The following is a 19,052-nucleotide window of genomic DNA, read 5'->3' as shown; positions in this document are numbered from 1 at the left end:
CATTAACCCACTGGACGCATCTATTCAAAACATCATATGCTACCTCTTACACCTATACCGCTGTAATCTGGCATACAACTCAATACGCATCCATTTGACCGCGATAGCAGCCTACCTCCAAAACAGGCAGCACCTCTCCTTATTCAAGGTACCTGCCATCAAAGCTTTCTTGGAGGGACTCAAACGAGTAATTCCCCCAAGACACCCACTAGCACCAGTGTGGAACCTCAACTTGGTCCTCACCAGACTGATGGGTCCGCCCTTTGAACCTCTCCATTCATGTGAGATTCAATTCCTCACCTGGAAAGTGGCTTTCCTGGTGGCCATCACTTCCTTAAGGAGAGTTAGTGAACTCCAGGCACTAACCATTCAGGAGCCATTCATTCAGGTCCACGCAAACAGGGTTGTCCTACGCACAAACCCCAAGTTCATGCCCAAAGTCATATCACAGTTCCACATTAATCAAACTATCGAACTGCCCGTTTTCTTCCAAAATCCGCAAAATGTCGCGGAAAGAATGCTCCATACACTAGATGTAAAGCGGGCTCTCATGTACTATATTGACAGGACAAAGGATTTTAGAAAAACTAAACAACTCTTCGTTGCCTTCTCTCTACAACACAAAGGCAACGCCATTTCCAAAGCAGGAATAGCCAGATGGATCGTTAAATGCATTCAGATTTGCTATCACAAAGCTAAACGCACATTAACGGTTCCCCCACGAGCCCACTCAACACGAAAGTTAGGGGCATCCATGGCTTTCCTAGGAAACATCCCTTTACTCGAAATTTGTAGAGCAGCCACATGGTCCACTATACATACATTTACCAAACACTACTGCGTAGATGTACACTCAAGACAGCAAGCAGCTGTAGGACAGGCTGTTCTCAAAACTCTTTTCCAGACTGCTGCAGCTGGCGCAGGTAGCCGCCGCTAGGGGAGTTACTGCTATATATTCTATGCACAGATATGAATTCAGCAGCCCACATGCCTCGAACTGAATATGCTACTTACCAGTATGCATCTGTTCTTGGCATGTAGGGCTGCTGACATTCATATCGCCCACCCTCCTCCCCGGCGCCTGTCGCGGCTGCAGCACTCACAATTACTGTATAGCATGGTCATCACTTACTGTATCTACTCCATCACTGCCACAATGGCGAAAAACAATCTAAGGATGGAGAGGATGCCGATGCGCACTGTAGTCCAGGGGAGGAGCCACCTATATCGTGATACTTCGAAGACTCTTCCAGGACAACAATGTGCAATAATCCGGACCCAACACTAGGCGGCGATCTATGCACAGATATGAATGTCAGCAGCCCTACATGCCAAGAACAGATGCATACTGGTAAGTAGCATAATCATTATTTAACCTTGCAAGATCTTTTTTAGTATCCTCCGTTAGAGGCTCCATACTGTCTTTGACCAAATTATCCAACCTGGAGGTTATACTAATACGTGGCCTTTTCGACTACCCGGTTGTCTATCATCTTGACTTTATCATTAAGCTCAAGCTGCATCTTATCTTGATTCAGATCATATCCAGAGATATGCCCGAAGCGCTCCGCCGCATCTTCGATTACCTTTATGGCAGAATTATGGATCTGATGTAACAAGGGGAATATCGTCTGCATAGGCCAAAGTCTTAGTTGCCCAGTTCTGACCATATTGCCGGTATTAGCACATTATTATAAAAGGATCAATACACACTGCAAAGAAAAGAGGGGAGCACGGGCAGCCCTGCCTAGTCCCCCGGGAAATGAAAAAATGTTCAGAGAGTGTACCGTTCACTATTTCTACCGCTGATGGTTCGACCTATAATGTTTTGACTGCTTGAATAAAACCATCCCTAATACCAATTCTAGACATGGCCGTCCATAGACATTGGGAGGAGACCCTATCAAAAGCTTTTTCTGCATCCAATTGGATAAGAGCCATAGGGTCTCCTGCAACATTGGTGATATCAAATAGTGCGATAACTCTCTGGACATGGTCAATTGTAGATCTCCCGGGAACAAACCCATGTTGGCGCCCCGAGATAACATTATGAATTATTGGCGCAAGTCGGATGGCCAATAACTTTGAATAGATTTTAGAGTTATCGTTAATCAAGGTAATAGGATGGTAGGAGCCCAATTGTAAGGGAGATTTATTCTTTTTTCAGAAAACCACTATTTTAACCAAAGACCATGATCTCGGAGGCCGTCAACCATATAAAATATGTACAAATAATGTATTTATAATTCCTTTTAGCTGACGGGAAATAGTATAGAATTAAATCTGGGTTGGTATTCCGCACTAGCACAGGGTCATTAATTTCTCGGAATCTGTTAGATGTTAGTTGCTGCCTGGTACGAACTGCCAAATGGTGACCAATCTGCTCGCTAAACTCATAAACTGTTTCTTTTTGTGCTGTTGCTTTACTCATTGCTTTATCTGCCAGAATATCAGTGATGGCGGCTTTAGCGAGCGCCACCTGCCGTTGTTCTACCTCCAGATCCCGTCCCTCAGCCCTTACCAAACCTTCCTCTGCCGCCCCTAAATTATCCCGAAGAGCCTTCATTGTTTGCTTGGCACATTTGTTAGGATTTAAGGAATACGTCAATGTTTCTCCCCTAATACCTGCTTTCAAAGCATCCCAAGCCACCTCAATGGATGGACTCCCCATATTATCCTCCACGAACATTGGGATCCATTGTCTCATGTGTATACAATATTCCTCATTTAGTAGCATTGATCTCTCTCTCAAATGTCCATGATCTTAAGTTTGGCCTGGATAATTCTAAATCGAGGACCAACGGGTTATGGTCTGATAGTACCAGCGGTAGCTTTTTTATGTGATATTTCGAGCTCAGCGTATTTGAAAGAAACATGTAGTCCAGTCTAGCATGAGTCATATGCGCGTTAGAAGAATAAGTGTACCCTGGGTCATTTGGTTTGATCGGGTGCCAGCAATCAATGAGACCGTGGGCCTGGCATAGATTCCTTAATATGTAAATATCAAAGGGGAGGGAATGAGAAGCAGTGATCCATCCGGCTTCCAATGGTTAATACAAATAATCAGGTTGTGGGAGAATGGATCACTTGTCCTGTCAAATCAGGGTCTTTAGTATTGGGGAACTGTATAGAAAACCCTCATATGAGTACACAGGTCGGGGGCGGTGTATCTTGATTCTCCACCTTCGTGTACTGTCACAGCATCTTCATTGGGTTTCTTTTGTATATATGCTGTCCTCCGCCTGGAGGTAGACCAACTGATTTTTCAGTAGTGTCCAGATATCAAAAGAAAGAGGGATGTGCAAGTGCTTTTAAGTGGTGAGATTAAAATTCCTTACTGCACTCAAATACAACAAAATTTTATTAGAAATGCGAGTGAAGTGGGAAATTAAAATGAAAAAGTGATGTTGTAATAGACGAAGTTACTAGTCTATTGCATCAGTGGGTAAGGTCAACATGTTTCAGCCTTCTCGCTCATTCTTAAGGCTTTCGTCAGGACCAGGGTGTGTAAGGGGGCTCGTTCTGCCGCCTTTTCTAAGTGATCAGGTAGTCACTTATATCTTAGTTTCTTCATAGAGTTGTTGTCTCTGTAATTAAATTCAAAATCGTACATATATATTATAATCATCGTTGTGCCCTCTGTTCATAGTTAATTATGTAATGACAATTTGTCCTACATTATTTAGTTGTGCTATGACAGTATTAGTATAATTCACTTGTTGTCGTGCTATCAAATAAACAACAGGGGTCTTGGCGCGCTCGTGCTCATTCAAAGCAATCGTGGGGAGGCTGGGGGTAGAACTGTGTGAGGAGGGATGTATTTTAAAAAATTTCAAAGATGCGGTTTACCGGCATAATTGGTTAATTTGCGCATTGTCAGATTGGTGGAAAATCTGTGCTCGTATGCCGTGTTGGTAAAATCGGCAATAGAAGCCGTGAAATAATCGTTAGTTCACTATGATGTAATGTGACTAGCGAGAACGCGAGTGCCATTAACTTAGCCGAGTGCCTGTCATTCTGCCTTGTTACCTTCTTAAATGCCATGTTGTGGCTCCCTCAGGACATCAGAGATCAGGGAAGGAACCTGTTCCTGTAGAATTAGATATTATTTAGTAAAGGGTCGCTTACCGCGTTTGTAGTCTACCTCGTGGTTACGAGGAGTGAGCGCTTACCGGTTCTTCCTATCACACAACTTGTGCTGTCTCTGATCGCGGTGTCCCGGTTAACACGGGGCCGCGTATCGTTCGTATTAACATAGCCTGTCAGAAGTTAAAGACTGAGAAAGGACTCATACAATGTCGCAATGGTTGGCATTGTGGTTGGCAGTGTGATAGTTGTTATGGAAAAGAGACTATATTTATATTTACAATTTTTAATTGACAATTCCTTTAGGTATAGGGAAAGAGTGTCAGTAGTTTCAGTAGCACTGTATGTTGTTAATTCGTCATAGAGAGACTGATCTATGTGCTTATCGTTAGATTAGGACATATCTTTGTAGCGAGAATATCTTTTTTTCTTTTTACAAGATGTCATGCTAGTGTATGCCATGGGATAAAATCGTTCAACCCTTCTGTATCTGTTCTGAGACGGTGGATCCAACGTTGTTCTTTTTCAAACAGAACACGTTCAGCATTGCTGGTTATCACATGTATGGTTTCCAAAACCACCCATTTAAGATCATCTGTACTGTGATTTTTCTCTATGTAATGCTTGCCCATCTTTGTTGCTTTCTTGCAATTCACATTGCTCTTGTGTTCTCCTATGCGGAGTTTGACTTTCCGGCATGTCATGCCTATATACCTACTTTTGCATGGACAGGTGATCATGTATATCACGTGACTGGTGTTGCAGTTCGTGTGATGCCGTAGGGTCCATGTAAAGTTGGGTAGCAATTCTAGTTTTTTAGTAGCTGTGGTGAGTTTGCATACTACGCATGATCCTCATGGATAGTGGCCCATGATTCATGTTCCAGATTGCTGTTAGGTTCTCTTTATTCATACTGCGGGTGTGTACCTGTCTTTCCTGATCGTCCCACGTGACTCCCCTGATGAAAAAACTATGTACCTAGTAGGACTCGATGTAGAGAGCCTCTACACTAGCCTACCCCATCAGAAGACCTTGGATACTCTTGAGAATATTTTATTCTCTGAAACATGGAACCACCATACACCTAGACATTTCATATTGGAATGCTGCAGGATGGCACTCACAGAGAACTATTTTGCATATGAAGGGATGCTGTTTGGTCAATGCCATGGTACATCTATGGGTAGTACCTTTGCCCCTAGTGTGGCCGGGCTTTACGTAAGTACCTTCGAGCAACAGTTCATACAGAATGAGAGTAACCCTTACCAATCACATATACGATTCTGGCGTCGTTACATTGACGATATAATCATGATATGGGAAGACTCACAGGAAACACTGAATAAATTCCTAACATGGATGAACAGCAGGGATGAATGCTTGAAGTTTACATGTACATCAAACAGGAAACAACTTGACTTCCTGGACATAACCATCTATACAGAGAACAACACTCTGCAGACTAAGACATTTTACAAACCTACTGCACGGAATAGCATACTCTCGTATAACAGCTTCCACCCTCGACCCTTGAGGGAGAACTTACCTTACAGCCAGTTCTTACGTCTTAGGCGTAACTGCAGCACTATTGAGAACTACAAAGATCAAGCCAAAAATCTGGAAATGAAACTACACCAGCGAGACTACCCAAACCAAATCATCAAGAAATGTCAAAAGAGAGCACGCAACCAAGCAAGGGAGAGTCTTCTGGAAACAACACCGAAGACACCACCTCCAGACCTACTGACATGTGTTACTACTTATAGCACCTCCACCAACACTGTCAAGAAAATCATAAATCGGAATCGGAGAATCTTAACTTCAAATACCCTACAATGGCCTAAACCTAGGTTTGCTAACAAAAGGACACGAAACCTGAAGGACCAATTGGTACATACTAGACCATCACCAATTGTGAATAAAGAGAACCTAACAGCAATCTGGAACATGAATCCTATCACGGGCCACTATCCATGCGGATCATGCGTAGTATGCAAACTCACCACAGCTACTAAAAAACTAGAATTGCTACCCAACTTTACATGGACCCTACGGCATCACACAAACTGCAACAATAGTCGAGTGATATACATGATCACCTGTCCATGCAAAAGTAGGTATATAGGCATGACATGCCGGAAAGTCAAACTCCGCATAGGAGAACACAAGAGCAATGTGAATTGCAAGAAAGCAACAAAGATGAGCAAGCATTACATAGAGAAAAATCACTGTACAGATGATCTTAAATGGGTGATTTTGCAAACCATACATGTGATAACCAACAATGCTGAACGTGTTCTGTTTGAAAAAGAACAACGTTGGATCCACCGTCTCAGAACAGATACAGAAGGGTTGAACGATTTTATCCCATGGCATACACTAGCATGACATCTTGTAAAAAGAAAAAAATATATTCTCGCTACAAAGATATGTCCTAATCTAACGATAAGCACATACATCAGTCTCTCTATGACGAATTAACAACATACAGTGCTACTGAAACTACTGACACTCTTTCCCTATACCTAAAGGAATTGTCAATTAAAAATTGTAAATATAAATATAGTCTCTTTTCCATAACAACTATCACACTGCCAACCACAATGCCAACCATTGCGACATTGTATGAGTCCTTTCTCAGTCTTTAACTTCTGACAGGCTATGTTAATACGAACGATACGCGGCCCCGTGTTAACCGGGACACCGCGATCAGAGACAGCACAAGTTGTGTGATAGGAAGAACCGGTAAGCGCTCACTCCTCGTAACCACGAGGTAGACTACAAACGCGGTAAGCGACCCTTTACTAAATAATATCTAATTCTACAGGAACAGGTTCCTTCCCTGATCTCTGATGTCCTGAGGGAGCCACAACATGGCATTTAAGAAGGTAACAAGGCAGAATGACAGGCACTCGGCTAAGTTAATGGCACTCGCGTTCTCGCTAGTCACATTACATCATAGTGAACTAACGATTATTTCACGGCTTCTATTGCCGATTTTACCAACACGGCATACGCGCACAGATTTTCCACCAATCTGACAATGCGCAAATTAACCAATTATGCCGGTAAACCGCATCTTTGAAAATTTTGTAAATACATCCCTCCTCACACAGTTCTACCCCCAGCCTCCCCACGATTGCTCAAGACCCCTGTTGAATTTGTTTATTTGATAGCACGACAACAAGTGAATTATACTAATACTGTCATAGCACAACTAAATAATGTAGGACAAATTGTCATTACATAATTAACTATTAACAGAGGGCACAACGATGATTATAATATATATATATACGATATTGAATTCAATTACAGAGACAACAACTCTATGAAGAAACTAAGATATAAGTGACTACCTGATCACTTAGAAAAGGCGGCAGAACGAGCTCCCTTACCACCCTGGTCTTGACGAAAGCCTTAAGAATGAGCGAGAAGGCTGAAACATGTTGACCTTACCCACTGATGCAATAGACTAGTAACTTCGTCTATTACAACATCACTTTTTCATTTTAATTTCTCACTTCACTCGCATTTCTAATAAAATTTTGTTGTATTTGAGAGCAGTAAGGAATTTTAATCTCACCACTTAAAAGCACTTGCACATCCCTCTTTCTTTTGATATCTGGACACTACTGAAAAATCAGTTGGTCTACCTCCAGGTGGAGGACAGCATATATACAAAAGAAACCCAATGAAGATGCTGTGACAGTACACGAAGGCGGAGAATCAAGATACACCGCCCCCGACCTGTGTACTCATATGAGGGTTTTCTATACAGTTCCCCAATACTAAAGACCCTGATTTGACAGGAAGTGATCCATTCTCCCACAACCTGATTATTTATAGATTCCTTTATGCCTGAAACATTTGTGGTTTCCTACCCGTATATCTCCATCCGGCCTCTGGAGACCAATCACTGGGTAAGTTAATATTATAGTCCCCGCACAGAATAAGTGGAAGAGGCCAATGAGCGAGTTCACTGGAGATAGTATCAAGTACACCAGGATCGTCGCTATTTCATCCATATACTGTACACAGTGTCAGTTTCTTACCCATACTATATTGACATTCAGTAATCACCCACCGGCCAAACTTATCAGAGCATGACCGTGTGCATTGGATCCCGCCTCCTTGAGCCAATATCGCAACGCCTCGAACCCTGGCCCCCCGCGTTGTTGCACTAATCACCCTATACCCCAGTGTTTTTAATACATGCAATTGTGATCCTTCCATATGTGTCTCTTGGAGGCAAATAATATTTGCCACAAACCCTTGTAACCCAACCGCTGCCCTCTGCCTTTTCTTGATGTCATTGAGACCACAGATGTTGATAGTTGCGATTCTAAGTCTGCCCTTGTCGGCTTATAACATTAACCAGATTCTGGCAGCACATCACTGTACAGCAATCCCCCCACACCGATCCCTCACTCTTTTCATCTGATGTGACAAATGTGATAAATGTGACAAAAAACACTATTGAACCAGCCCCTTTTATCACCCGTCTGAGGATCCCATTCCCCCACTTTCCCCGCCCCCCACCCACCGCCACAACCTAGGCAATCCGGCTCAACCATGAGCCTGCGTGAGGACGTCCGGACCACTCCTCTTCTCCCTCCACCTCTCCACCCCCCGCCAGTGATCATATATACATTAAAAAAATACAGCGCTCCCATAAAGAGGAATCTCCAGCCTCTATCCAGCGCTTTCCCTCGCATGTCACAGACCTATTTTTTACCTCCGATGGCCCCTGCTAAGATATCATCCAGTAGCTTCTGGGCTTGGATTTCAGAATTTAAGCTTAAATTCTGACCCTGAAAGACAACTTTCAGCCTAGCTGGATTTTGCAAAAATACTGCAGCCCTGCTGTCTGGAGAGGGGTTGTAAGCTGTCTAAGCTGCCATCAGTAGCGTGTGCGAAATCTGGTTTGGCAAAAAAGGACAAACCCTCACAACTTCTTTCAGCATTAGGTCTGGCTAGGTCATACACAGCCTGGCGTAACAAAACATTTCCAAAATAGGCCAATATAGCACGGGGTAGCGCCCACTCACTGGATGAGTGCCTTGCAGGTGTTAAGGGAAATCGATGGTCACATTGTACTTCCTTGTCCCAATCCCAGTGAGAAAGATCGGGTAGGGAACCTTTCAGCCGGGTTCACAGCGAAGATGTCCACAATAGATCACATTTTAAGGTTACAACTATTACATTGGAAGACAGTGTGTATAGAGGGTGACAGCCCCTATCTAATTTTTGTGGGCCTATCTGCATCTGACTTGGTGTCGAGGGGCAAACTGTGGGCTGTTTTATTGGACTTGTGGCTCCACCTTAACTTTGCCACCAGCTGAAATGACTGCATGAAGGCAATTTTGCCCAAATTAGGTACGGCAAAAATGGTGAACTTACTGCCCCCATACCTGTAGACAGAGGTGTACGCCAAGGCTGCGTCTTGCCTCAACCCTTTTTTGCCTTTTTATTAATGGCCTAGTTGAGGCGTTGATTGCTGGGAAGGATATTGATGCCCCTAAGCTGGCGAACCGTGAAGAACCTGCCATGATGTTCGCAGACAACACCCTTCTGCTCTCAAAGTCACCTATGGAAGTCAGAGGGCCTTAGACAGCTTTATGTTTTTTGCAAAAATAGGGGGTTGGAGATCAATTTGCAGAAAACCGAATACATGGTATTTAATGCAGGTAATAGTGTTCGGTCAAATCCTTGCCTAGGTGGGAAACCCCTTCGAGAGGGTGACCGTCTTTGAATATCTTGGAATCACGCTCAGTGAAAAAATGGACGGGAGGGTCAGATCAAGAAAGCAAGCTTAAAGGTGGCCCAGACAACGGGGGGACTGACAAAGGTATACAGAAGTTGTATCCATAAATTTGTTGGGCCGTTGGGGGAAATCTACAAAGCACAAGCTGGGGGTGCTGCCCTGTATGGGGCTGATATATGGGGTTGATATATGGGGTCACCGTCCATCTGGCTCGATAGAGAAAATTGAGAATTCCTTCGCCAGGCAATTGTTGGGTCTTCCCCCAAGCTCCCCGCTTACACCGCTTCGTATGGACCTTGGGATTAGTCCAATTGCAGACGATGCCGCTCTTAGACCACTTTTATTCTGGCGACGTCTGTGGAGTACCCCAGAACTGGCTGTACACAGGGAAGAGCTGAGCGAAGTGTTGAGCTTACAGGGTGCAAGCAAACTACCATGGCGGGCCTTCATCAAGAATACTTTTGCGGCCATAAGAAGGGGTAATTTGTGGAACAATGCAGAAATCTGCCTGTCTGCCTGATAATATCTAGGAAGGACCTATTAGAGAGCTACAGGGAGCACAAACTTACCCGGATACAGGGGAGTTCTGCAACTGGCTCATTAATTGCAGTGTTTTTAGAAATTAAAAAACAGTACAGTTTAGATCCTGCCTGGACGATATCCAGCTGGCTCTTGCCAAGAAGTTATACCTGCAGTTTAGGCATGGGTGCTCCCGTTGCGTGCTTTCACAAATAAATGGGCGGGGTCATCCAATTTGGGATGTTCGGCATGTAGCAATTGGGATGTTCGGCATGTAGCAATGTAGCGGAGACGGAATATCATGTAATATTTTTCTGTCAAGGGTATAAGAAGGCGGGACACCGATGGCTATTACAGCTACGCAGAAATCTGGGAACTAAGCACTGTGCTGAGGTTTTTAGGATTTTGAAATATGACACCCACATGCTCACTGTTTATTCAATATCACATTTTTTATTTTCCATGTGGTGTGCACATCGAGCTATCCTAACGATGAGCCCATAGGTTCTGACTGATTATTTTATCATATCTTATCAACTGGGTTTGATATTTTTTAAATGAGCATTTTTTTAAGCTTAAAATGTGCAAAGTTTGCATCTTGTACCTTTTTAATCAGTATATTCTTTTAAATTTGGGATCAAGTGACGGCTGTTACGAAATCACCCACCTGTACTCCGGTTTGTTCCTTCTTCGATGTTGCTTGATCCCTACTCCCTCTGAAGCCAACCAGAGCAGCAAGGAATATGCGCTTGCCACCCAGATTGACCCCCGGGGGAAGGGGGAATTGGGAAAGAGAGAGAAGAAGACAAAACACTGGGTTCACGACTGGATCCTATCTTGGGTCTTCTCAGGGTAGGGGCGGATTACTCGTTCTTCCTAGCTGCGCTACTTGGAACTTTAACTGGTTCTTCTTAACTGCGCAACTTGAAGGTTTGAGTCTATTGGAGAAAACCAAATATAAATGTAATCTAAATCTTGATTATACTATTCAAACACTAGATTCTCATGTATTCCTTTTCTCACATCACATACCATTATAACAGTCTCCAGATGTTAAATTCACTTCCTGGATTAGTGCTGCTTTCGGTTCCTTTAACAGTGCTGCGCCCTTTCATAGATAAAAACAACCTTCTAATTAGACTGTATTAATCATGTCATTAACATTGTTCTAAACGAGCTGAAATTATTACATACCCGTTAATAGTCAGGACTGAAGTTCAAATGATGCTACAAAAAAGAATAAATACTAACTAGAATTGAGTTCTAAGATTCGCAATGTGTTTGCACACTGTTCCTGATTAATAGTCTCTTTCTTTCAAGTTCAAAGGGTTAAATGGTTCGTAAAACGTAAAACAACTGCTGTTGTAGTTTGAGTCTTTTATAGATAAATAAAATATTTTTCTTGACTTGCAAATAAGTTCACGTCTTCCTGAAACTGCCCCTTAAACTTTAGAGAGCAGCCTTTTATGTCCAGCTACTTGCTGCTTTGTTCATCGTTTTAAAACAAAAGGTGAGAATTCTTACCTTAATTGAAATAGTTTGTTTGCAATCTGAAGTTACCAGGATTTACGAGGGTTGCTAGGCGCCCATTTGTTTATAGTTGTTTTTTTTATCTTTCCATTAGGTCACCCTAAACGAAGCACCGATGAAACGGAGGAAGACCCAGCCGGATCTCCTATCCTGAAGCGCCCTCGAGGAAATCAGGAACTGCTGCAGCCACGGAAGATGATCGGGAGACCAGGAGAGGATCGAAGACGGAAGCGGAGACGGTTGCTGAATGCACTGAGGACTAAAGGAAAGTTAGGTGAGTTTCTGCCAGCAGGAAGCGAAGCATCGGGACTAAGCGGGTGGGGGTTTAAATACCTTGGTTCATGCTAATGCGTAGGCTCCTTTCAACGTGTTCTGGGTGTGCCCTTTGATTAGCATAACGCACGGAGCAGTTAAAACGGTTTACACGTGCACAGTATGTGTCATGAACAGTGCAGCAAATACAAATTTGTTATAATGGCCAATAAAAAAACATTGGGAACTGCAACTAAAGTGTTCCATGCCAACTAACTACATACAGTGTTTTTTAGATAAAGCATAATGTTAAATGCAGTTACATCATCATTATTCTAATATCAAAATATTTCTACGTTCAAATACCAATTTTAGCAGTAATCAAGGAACTGCGTTCTAATGCATTCAGGTTTTCATAACAACGGCTGTGATGTTAGCAACACAAACTTTGGTTTCATGGATATTTTGTCAAGGCCTAATATTGCTCATGTACTGCACACCCATTTTTATTGGTATTTTATGAAATAACAATGTAATGCACATGCACTTTATGAGTAACTCTACCCCTTATTTAGAGCAATGAGACTTTTTTACATTCATGAAAGGAAAATTCAATCGAATGAAATGTATTTTATTTCTATCTGTGCTGTTATACTCCTACTAACCGAAATAAAGATTTCTCTCTCTCCCTCTCTCTCATATTAATTATAAATGTCCTTATGTCATTGCCCTCACACATTTCGGGGATTCCTAGCATCCTTAGATTATTGTGGCGCTGGTGATTCTCATAATCCTCAAATTTCCACATCCCATCTTTCAGGGTGCTCTCCTGCGACGTAGCCTGAACCTTCAGCATTTTAACTGTATTTTCGAAATGCCTCAGTACGTGTCTCTACCATATTTCCAAGCTATCAGTACAGATTTTCCCAGTCTTGTGTACGGATCCTTGGAGTTTTTTAGAGGCCAGCCGTGCTTGACGATTATCAGACTTGTCATCATCCTGGAATAGTCGCAGGGATGGTAAGATTAAAGCTAGGGAGGATTCATCCACCTTTCTATCGTTTGATTGCTCCATTTCACCCCCTGGATTTCCAATTGATAGTTTCTCTTTTCCATTTACATCTTCAGGGGGTAACAGTTGTGCAGCTGAATAATCCCAACCCAATTCCTCCTCAACCTCATTATCACCTGGGTTTTTCTCGAACTTTCTTCCCAGATGTCCGTTTGGGCGCCTTTCTCTTGTCGGCTACTATTACTTGGGGAAGAGCCTCCGCCATCGCTACTAGCAAATAGGCTGGTGTCAGATACCTCTGGTTCCTCAGTTAGAAAAAAAAGAATTTCCAAAGAATCCGGGATAAACAACGAGTCTCCATAGTTTTTCTTGGGGATTCACTCCCTCTAGATGCGCCTTGCTTACTTTTTATTGTCTTATCTGGTGTACTAACACCCTTCTCATCATTTGATTTATCGGTAGGTATATCGGAGGCAGTTATCATTATTTCCAGTCTCATCCGCCTGGCAGGTATGTGAAGGTGCTTCCAGAATAGTATGATCACAGTTTGCCAGCCAAGGGGTCACACTTTTAGCTAGGAGATTCTCATTTACCCCCTCTTGTATACCGGGTATTACAGTATGTGTAGGGCCATTCACAAAGTTACACACTTCCCCATTACCATGACCATTTCCTTGATTTTGATGTCTTTCCTGCACAGCCTTTTCCTTTTCGCTCATGTCTCGGGGTAGAGACATGCTCAAGATGAAAGGTTGAGACCTCCCTACCTCTCCGGAAGCCTGTAAGCGTTGGGGAATTGTCTTTACGTGAGGCTCTATTTTCTCTTTTTCCTGCTTTCCTGTTTGTCCCCCTTACCAGTACGAGGGTCTCCCTTCCTGCCCTCCAATTTGGCATCTGTCCCTTTATGGTGTGATTGTATGGAGGTGGTAGCAGGGGCCGCAGTCCGTGGTTTCCCTTTTTCGCGAGCAGCCATCACTGCCAACTCTGCGTTCAAGCCTGTGGAGCGTTGCTGTAACCAGGCTGTCAGCAGCATCCGCATTAGAATGGCCAAAGCAGGATCCCGGTCTTCCCCAGCACGAACGTATCCAGCGCCCGCCTTGTTGTTCTGCCAGAGTGGGCCCATAGAGACCTCCGGTTAGACAATAGCTCCAGCACATAATCCGGTTTCACGGCACGGAGAAATATTCAACGGGAGAGGAGAGCGGTGAGTGGTGGCCTCACTCAGATGCCATCTTGCCTTCATCGTTCCAATAAAACTTCAGCGGTCCTATCCCGTGCTGCGTCGTCCTCGCAGGAAGCAGCCCTGACTTTATACCTTCTAGTATAAACCGAGAAAACCGTCAATGCATAACTAACGAGATTCATCGGAGAATACTCTTTCTGTAGTAGGGGATCTCTGTGTATAGTCATAATATAGTGAATAGTCCCGCCCATGTGCGTGGACCCCGGAGCAATAAAAAATAATCTCTAAAGGTGACAAATCATGCAGACCTGCATACACCTTTAAGAGAGAATCTAATTTAAAGACAGATAATGCAGCCTATACCCACAGGCTACACTGTCCAGTACTTCAACTAGAATTCCACCAACATCCACAAACAGCACTGCCTGTCCAGCTTTTCTCCACATAGGAAAAAACCCTGCCTCTACCAGCAAAAGCCTCTGGAATTATAGAGAGGAAGGAGTGTACAGACAAGCCCCATAGGCTGCCATTATGTGGCTTAAAACAGGATACTGTGCCTTTAAGAAAACTTTCCAGGTTTCCAGAACTTTCCCCAGTATCCCAGAATGCCCAGCAGGTCCCATTTACTTTCATTTCTTTTTCAAGGCGTAGCACGCCAGACCTGTAGCATTCTACATATGAATAAATATCTCTCCACCGGGGAGGAGGGCGGGCGCTTATGACTATAACAGAGATACCCCTACTACAGAACTGGAGTTACAGAAAAGAAACTACTCCTTCTGTAGTAGGGGATCTCTCAGCCCAACGCTCAACATCTACATGGCCCCCCTCGCCGCCATCCTCAGACAGCATGGACTCAGCATAGTATCCTACCCCAACGACACCCAGCTCATCCTCTCCCTCACCAAGGACCCCTTCACCACCAGACTCAACTTCCAGGAAGGAATTAAGGATGTTGAATCCTGGATGAGCAGCAGCTGCCTAAAGCTCAACTCGGAGAAGACAGAGGTCCTCTTCCTCGGACCCTCTCCCTCTGCATGGGACAACACTTGGTGTCCCACCACCCTCGGCAGCCCTCCCACCCCCACAGACCACTCCCAAAACTTTGGCATTGTACTTGACTCCTCCCTCTCCATGAACCATCAGGTCAACGCCGTTACCTCCAGCTGCTTCAACACCCTCCGCATCCTCCGAAAAACCTTCAAATGGACCCCCCCCCCGAATCAAGAAAGGCTGTCACCCACGCACTCATAATCAGGAGACTGGACTACGGAACACTGCAGCCAGACTCGTCCTCGGCATCCCTCGACATGAACACATCACCTAACACCTGCGGAACCTCCACTGGCTCCCTGTAGAGAAGAGAATACCCTTCAAGATACTCACCCACGCCTTCAAATGCCTCCACAACTCCAGACCCCAATACCTCAACGTGAGACTCTCCTTTCACGTACCCAAGAGAAACCTCCGATCTGCCGACCTCACCCTCGCCGGAACCCAATATACCTTGGAGTAGTTCTGTCATTCTGTGCCATCTAATGCAGTGTACTAACTAGTACTGTATATCTTAAAGTAGCTCTGGTACTGTGTACCATCTAATGTAGGGTACTGACCTGTACAGTATGCCTTAGACTGACTTTGTTACTGTGTACTATTTATTGCAGTGTACGGAGTAGTACAGTATACCTTGAAGTAGCTCTGCTACTTTGTTCCATCTACTGCAGTGTACTAACTAGTGTAGTATGCCTTGGAGTTGCTCTGTTTCTTTGTAACATACAATTCAGTGTACTGACCAGTACAGTACACCTTCTGGTAGCTGTCACACTGTACCATCTAATACTGTGTGGGGACTACTACAATGTACCTCCTAGTAGGTCCTCCACTCCATACCATCGAATGCAGTGTACTGGGTAGTACTGTGTCCCTTTGAGTAGCTCTGCCACTCTGTGCCATCTAATGAAGTGTACTGACTAGCACATCGCACTTCTAGTAGCTCTGTTACTCCCTACCTTGTAGTGCAGTGCACTGACTAGTACAGTATACCTTCTGGTAGTTCTCTTACTCTGTACCAACTAATGTGGTGTACTATCCAGTACAATATACCTTGGAATAGGTCTGTCACTCTGTACCATCTGATGCAGTGTACTGACTAGTACTGTACACTTCCAGTAGCTCTGCCACTCAGTACCATGTAATGCAGTGTACTGACTGCTACTGTATACCTTCTAGTAGCTCTCTTACTCTACACCATCCATTGCGCTAGTGCGATACCTTGGGGTAGCTCAGCCACTCTGTGCCATCTGATAGGGTGTACTGACTAGTACAGTAGACCTTCTAGTAGCTCTGTCACTCAGAGCCATATATTGCAGTGTACTGACTAGTACAATATACCTTGCAGTATCTGTGTCACTCTGTACAATCCAATGCAGAGTAGTGCCTAGTACTGTACACTTCCAGTACCTCTGTCACTCTGTGACATGTTTACAATGTAATGACTAGTACTGTATACCTTGGAGTAGCTCTGTCACTCTGTGCCATCTAATGCACTGTATTGACTAGTACAGTACACTTCTAGCACCTCTCTTGCTCTGTGCCATCTCATGCAGTGCACTGACTAGTACTGTTTTCCTTGTTGCAGCTCTGTTACTCTCTATTATCTTATATAGAGAGCTGACTAGTGCAGTATGCCTTAGAGTAGCTCTTTCACTGAGTACCATCTAATGCAGGGTACTGACTAGTACAGCACACTCTCAGTACCTCTGCTACTCTGTGCCATTTCATGCACTGTACTGACTAGTACTGTATACCTTCTCATAGCTCTGTTACTCTGTACTATCTATTAGAGAGTACTGATTAGTACAGTAAACCTTGGAGTAGCTATCACTCCGTACCATCTAATCAAGTTGCTGTTACTCTCTGCTATTGTAGTGTGCATCATGTGTGGTAGAGCAATGTAGTATGCTGCGTGTAGTGTGTAGTAGAATGTCCTATGTAGTGCAGTGTGCTGTTCGGTATAGTGTGTGCTCTGGATGAATACGCGCTTTAGTGTAGTGAGCAGTCTAGTGCTGCGCGCTTTAGTGTAGTGAGCACTCTATTGCTGCACGCTTTAGTGTAGTGAGCAGTCCAGTGCCGCACGCTTTAGTGTAGTGAGCAGTCTAGTGCTTTAGTGTAGTGAGCAGTCTAGTGCCGCACGCTTTAGTGTAGTGAGCGGTCTAGTGCTGTGCGCTTTAGTGCAGTGAGCGGTCTAGTGCTGTGCGCTTTAGTGTAGTGAGCAATCTAGTGCCGCGCTCTCTAGCGCCGCGTGCTCATTCCAGGTGTGGTGTACATTAATCATATGTAAAACAGAAGCAGTAATTACAGCCTTTATTTGCGTCCTTAAATCTCTAATTGTGAATCTCTTCTCTGCAGTGATGGTGACTCTGGATCCTGACACCGCTCATCGTCGGCTCCTCCTGTCTGAGGGGCAAAGACGAGTGAGACGGATGGACAAGGCACAGCGCCTGCCGGACACCCCCAAGAGATTCACCTCCTGGCCCTGTGTGCTGGGGAGCGAGGGGTTCACCTCCGGCAGACATTACTGGGAGGTGCAGCTGCTGCAAGAGGGGGTAGGGTGGCGTGTGGGGGTCGCAGCAAAGTCTGTGAACAGGAAGGGAGGGATCACATGGTCACCTGAGGGGGGAGTCTGGGCTGTGCAGGGGTGGGGACGTCAGTACAGGGCTCTCACCTCCCCTCGGATCCCTCTGTCCCCTCGTGAGAAGCCCCTGAAGCTGGGGGTGTATCTGGACTACGAGGGGGGGCGGCTGTCCCTGTACAATGCTGACTCCATGGAGCTTCTCTACTCCTTCCCGCGGGCGCACTTCACACAGAGGCTCTTCCCCATCTTTGCTCTCTGGGAAGGAGCGGAGCTGAGGCTGGTGTGAGCCCCCCCCCCCCCTCCACCCCCCAACTGCCATCCACAGTTCAAACTCCAAAATTCCAAAGAATCTTCTTCACAATGACCCTCTCATCTGTTTCCATGACACCCAGAAGCCTCACGTGAAACTATGTGTCTCTTTTCCTTGTACATTTTTAAAACAAGGGCAGACAATGTTTCCCATTTGAATCTTGCACCAAACATCATGTAACATATGATAAAGTCTCTGCAGAATTAAACAAGCATTGGAATAACCAGCAGGTCTCGCCTTTAGGAGCTTGTAAGTGTTTATGTATGTTGCAGAGCAGTGTGGCTGCTGTGCTCCATGCTGCAAACTTGGTGTCTAGTGCAGTGATGTGGGGCAGTGGCATGGTGTGGTGTGTTGTTATAAGGTGTGTGTTGGTGGGATGCATGTGGGTATTGTGCTGGGATGCATGTGGGTGGCATATTCATCTTTACAACAAAAATCCCCAATTGTAATTAGATTAATAATGCTTGTCTACAAACTATTGAACAGCAATAAGGGTAAATGTAATATGCATGGCCCCATGGACCAATCTAACATGTTTATAATAGTAAAATATCGATTGAAAACAACGAAACTACCGGCCTGTCGTTAACTCTTACGTTTACTGTTTGTGTTTCCAAATTGTTAAATCCCTAACCACATCGATTGGCGGCAATTTCCCAGAACACACAGTCACTCATTGCAATGATCTAGTAACATTTTAAAAAATCCCTGAAATTTACTGTTCACCTTAAAGTACAATAAATACACCAAATTCTACCC

General features: G+C 44.4%; 1 protein-coding gene across 1 annotated transcript in view; it reads left to right on the top strand.

Moving 5' to 3' along the window:
• LOC146869616 (E3 ubiquitin-protein ligase TRIM39-like) overlaps positions 1-18,519 on the top strand; it is a 273,031-nt gene extending 254,512 nt beyond the window's left edge. Inside the window, exons 6-7 of the mRNA XM_085608690.1 lie at positions 11,997-12,176; positions 17,758-18,519. Coding sequence (XP_085464816.1) covers positions 11,997-12,176; positions 17,758-18,269 — 692 coding nt within the window. The 3' untranslated portion in view covers positions 18,270-18,519. The remainder of the gene's footprint in view (positions 1-11,996; positions 12,177-17,757) is intronic.
• Positions 18,520-19,052: the final 533 nt, after the last annotated feature.

This window comes from Triturus cristatus, chromosome 1_1 (assembly GCF_964204655.1).
Source record: "Triturus cristatus chromosome 1_1, aTriCri1.1, whole genome shotgun sequence".
Classification (NCBI taxonomy): domain Eukaryota; kingdom Metazoa; phylum Chordata; class Amphibia; order Caudata; family Salamandridae; genus Triturus; species Triturus cristatus.
This window is presented reverse-complemented; position numbering and strand designations above follow the sequence as displayed.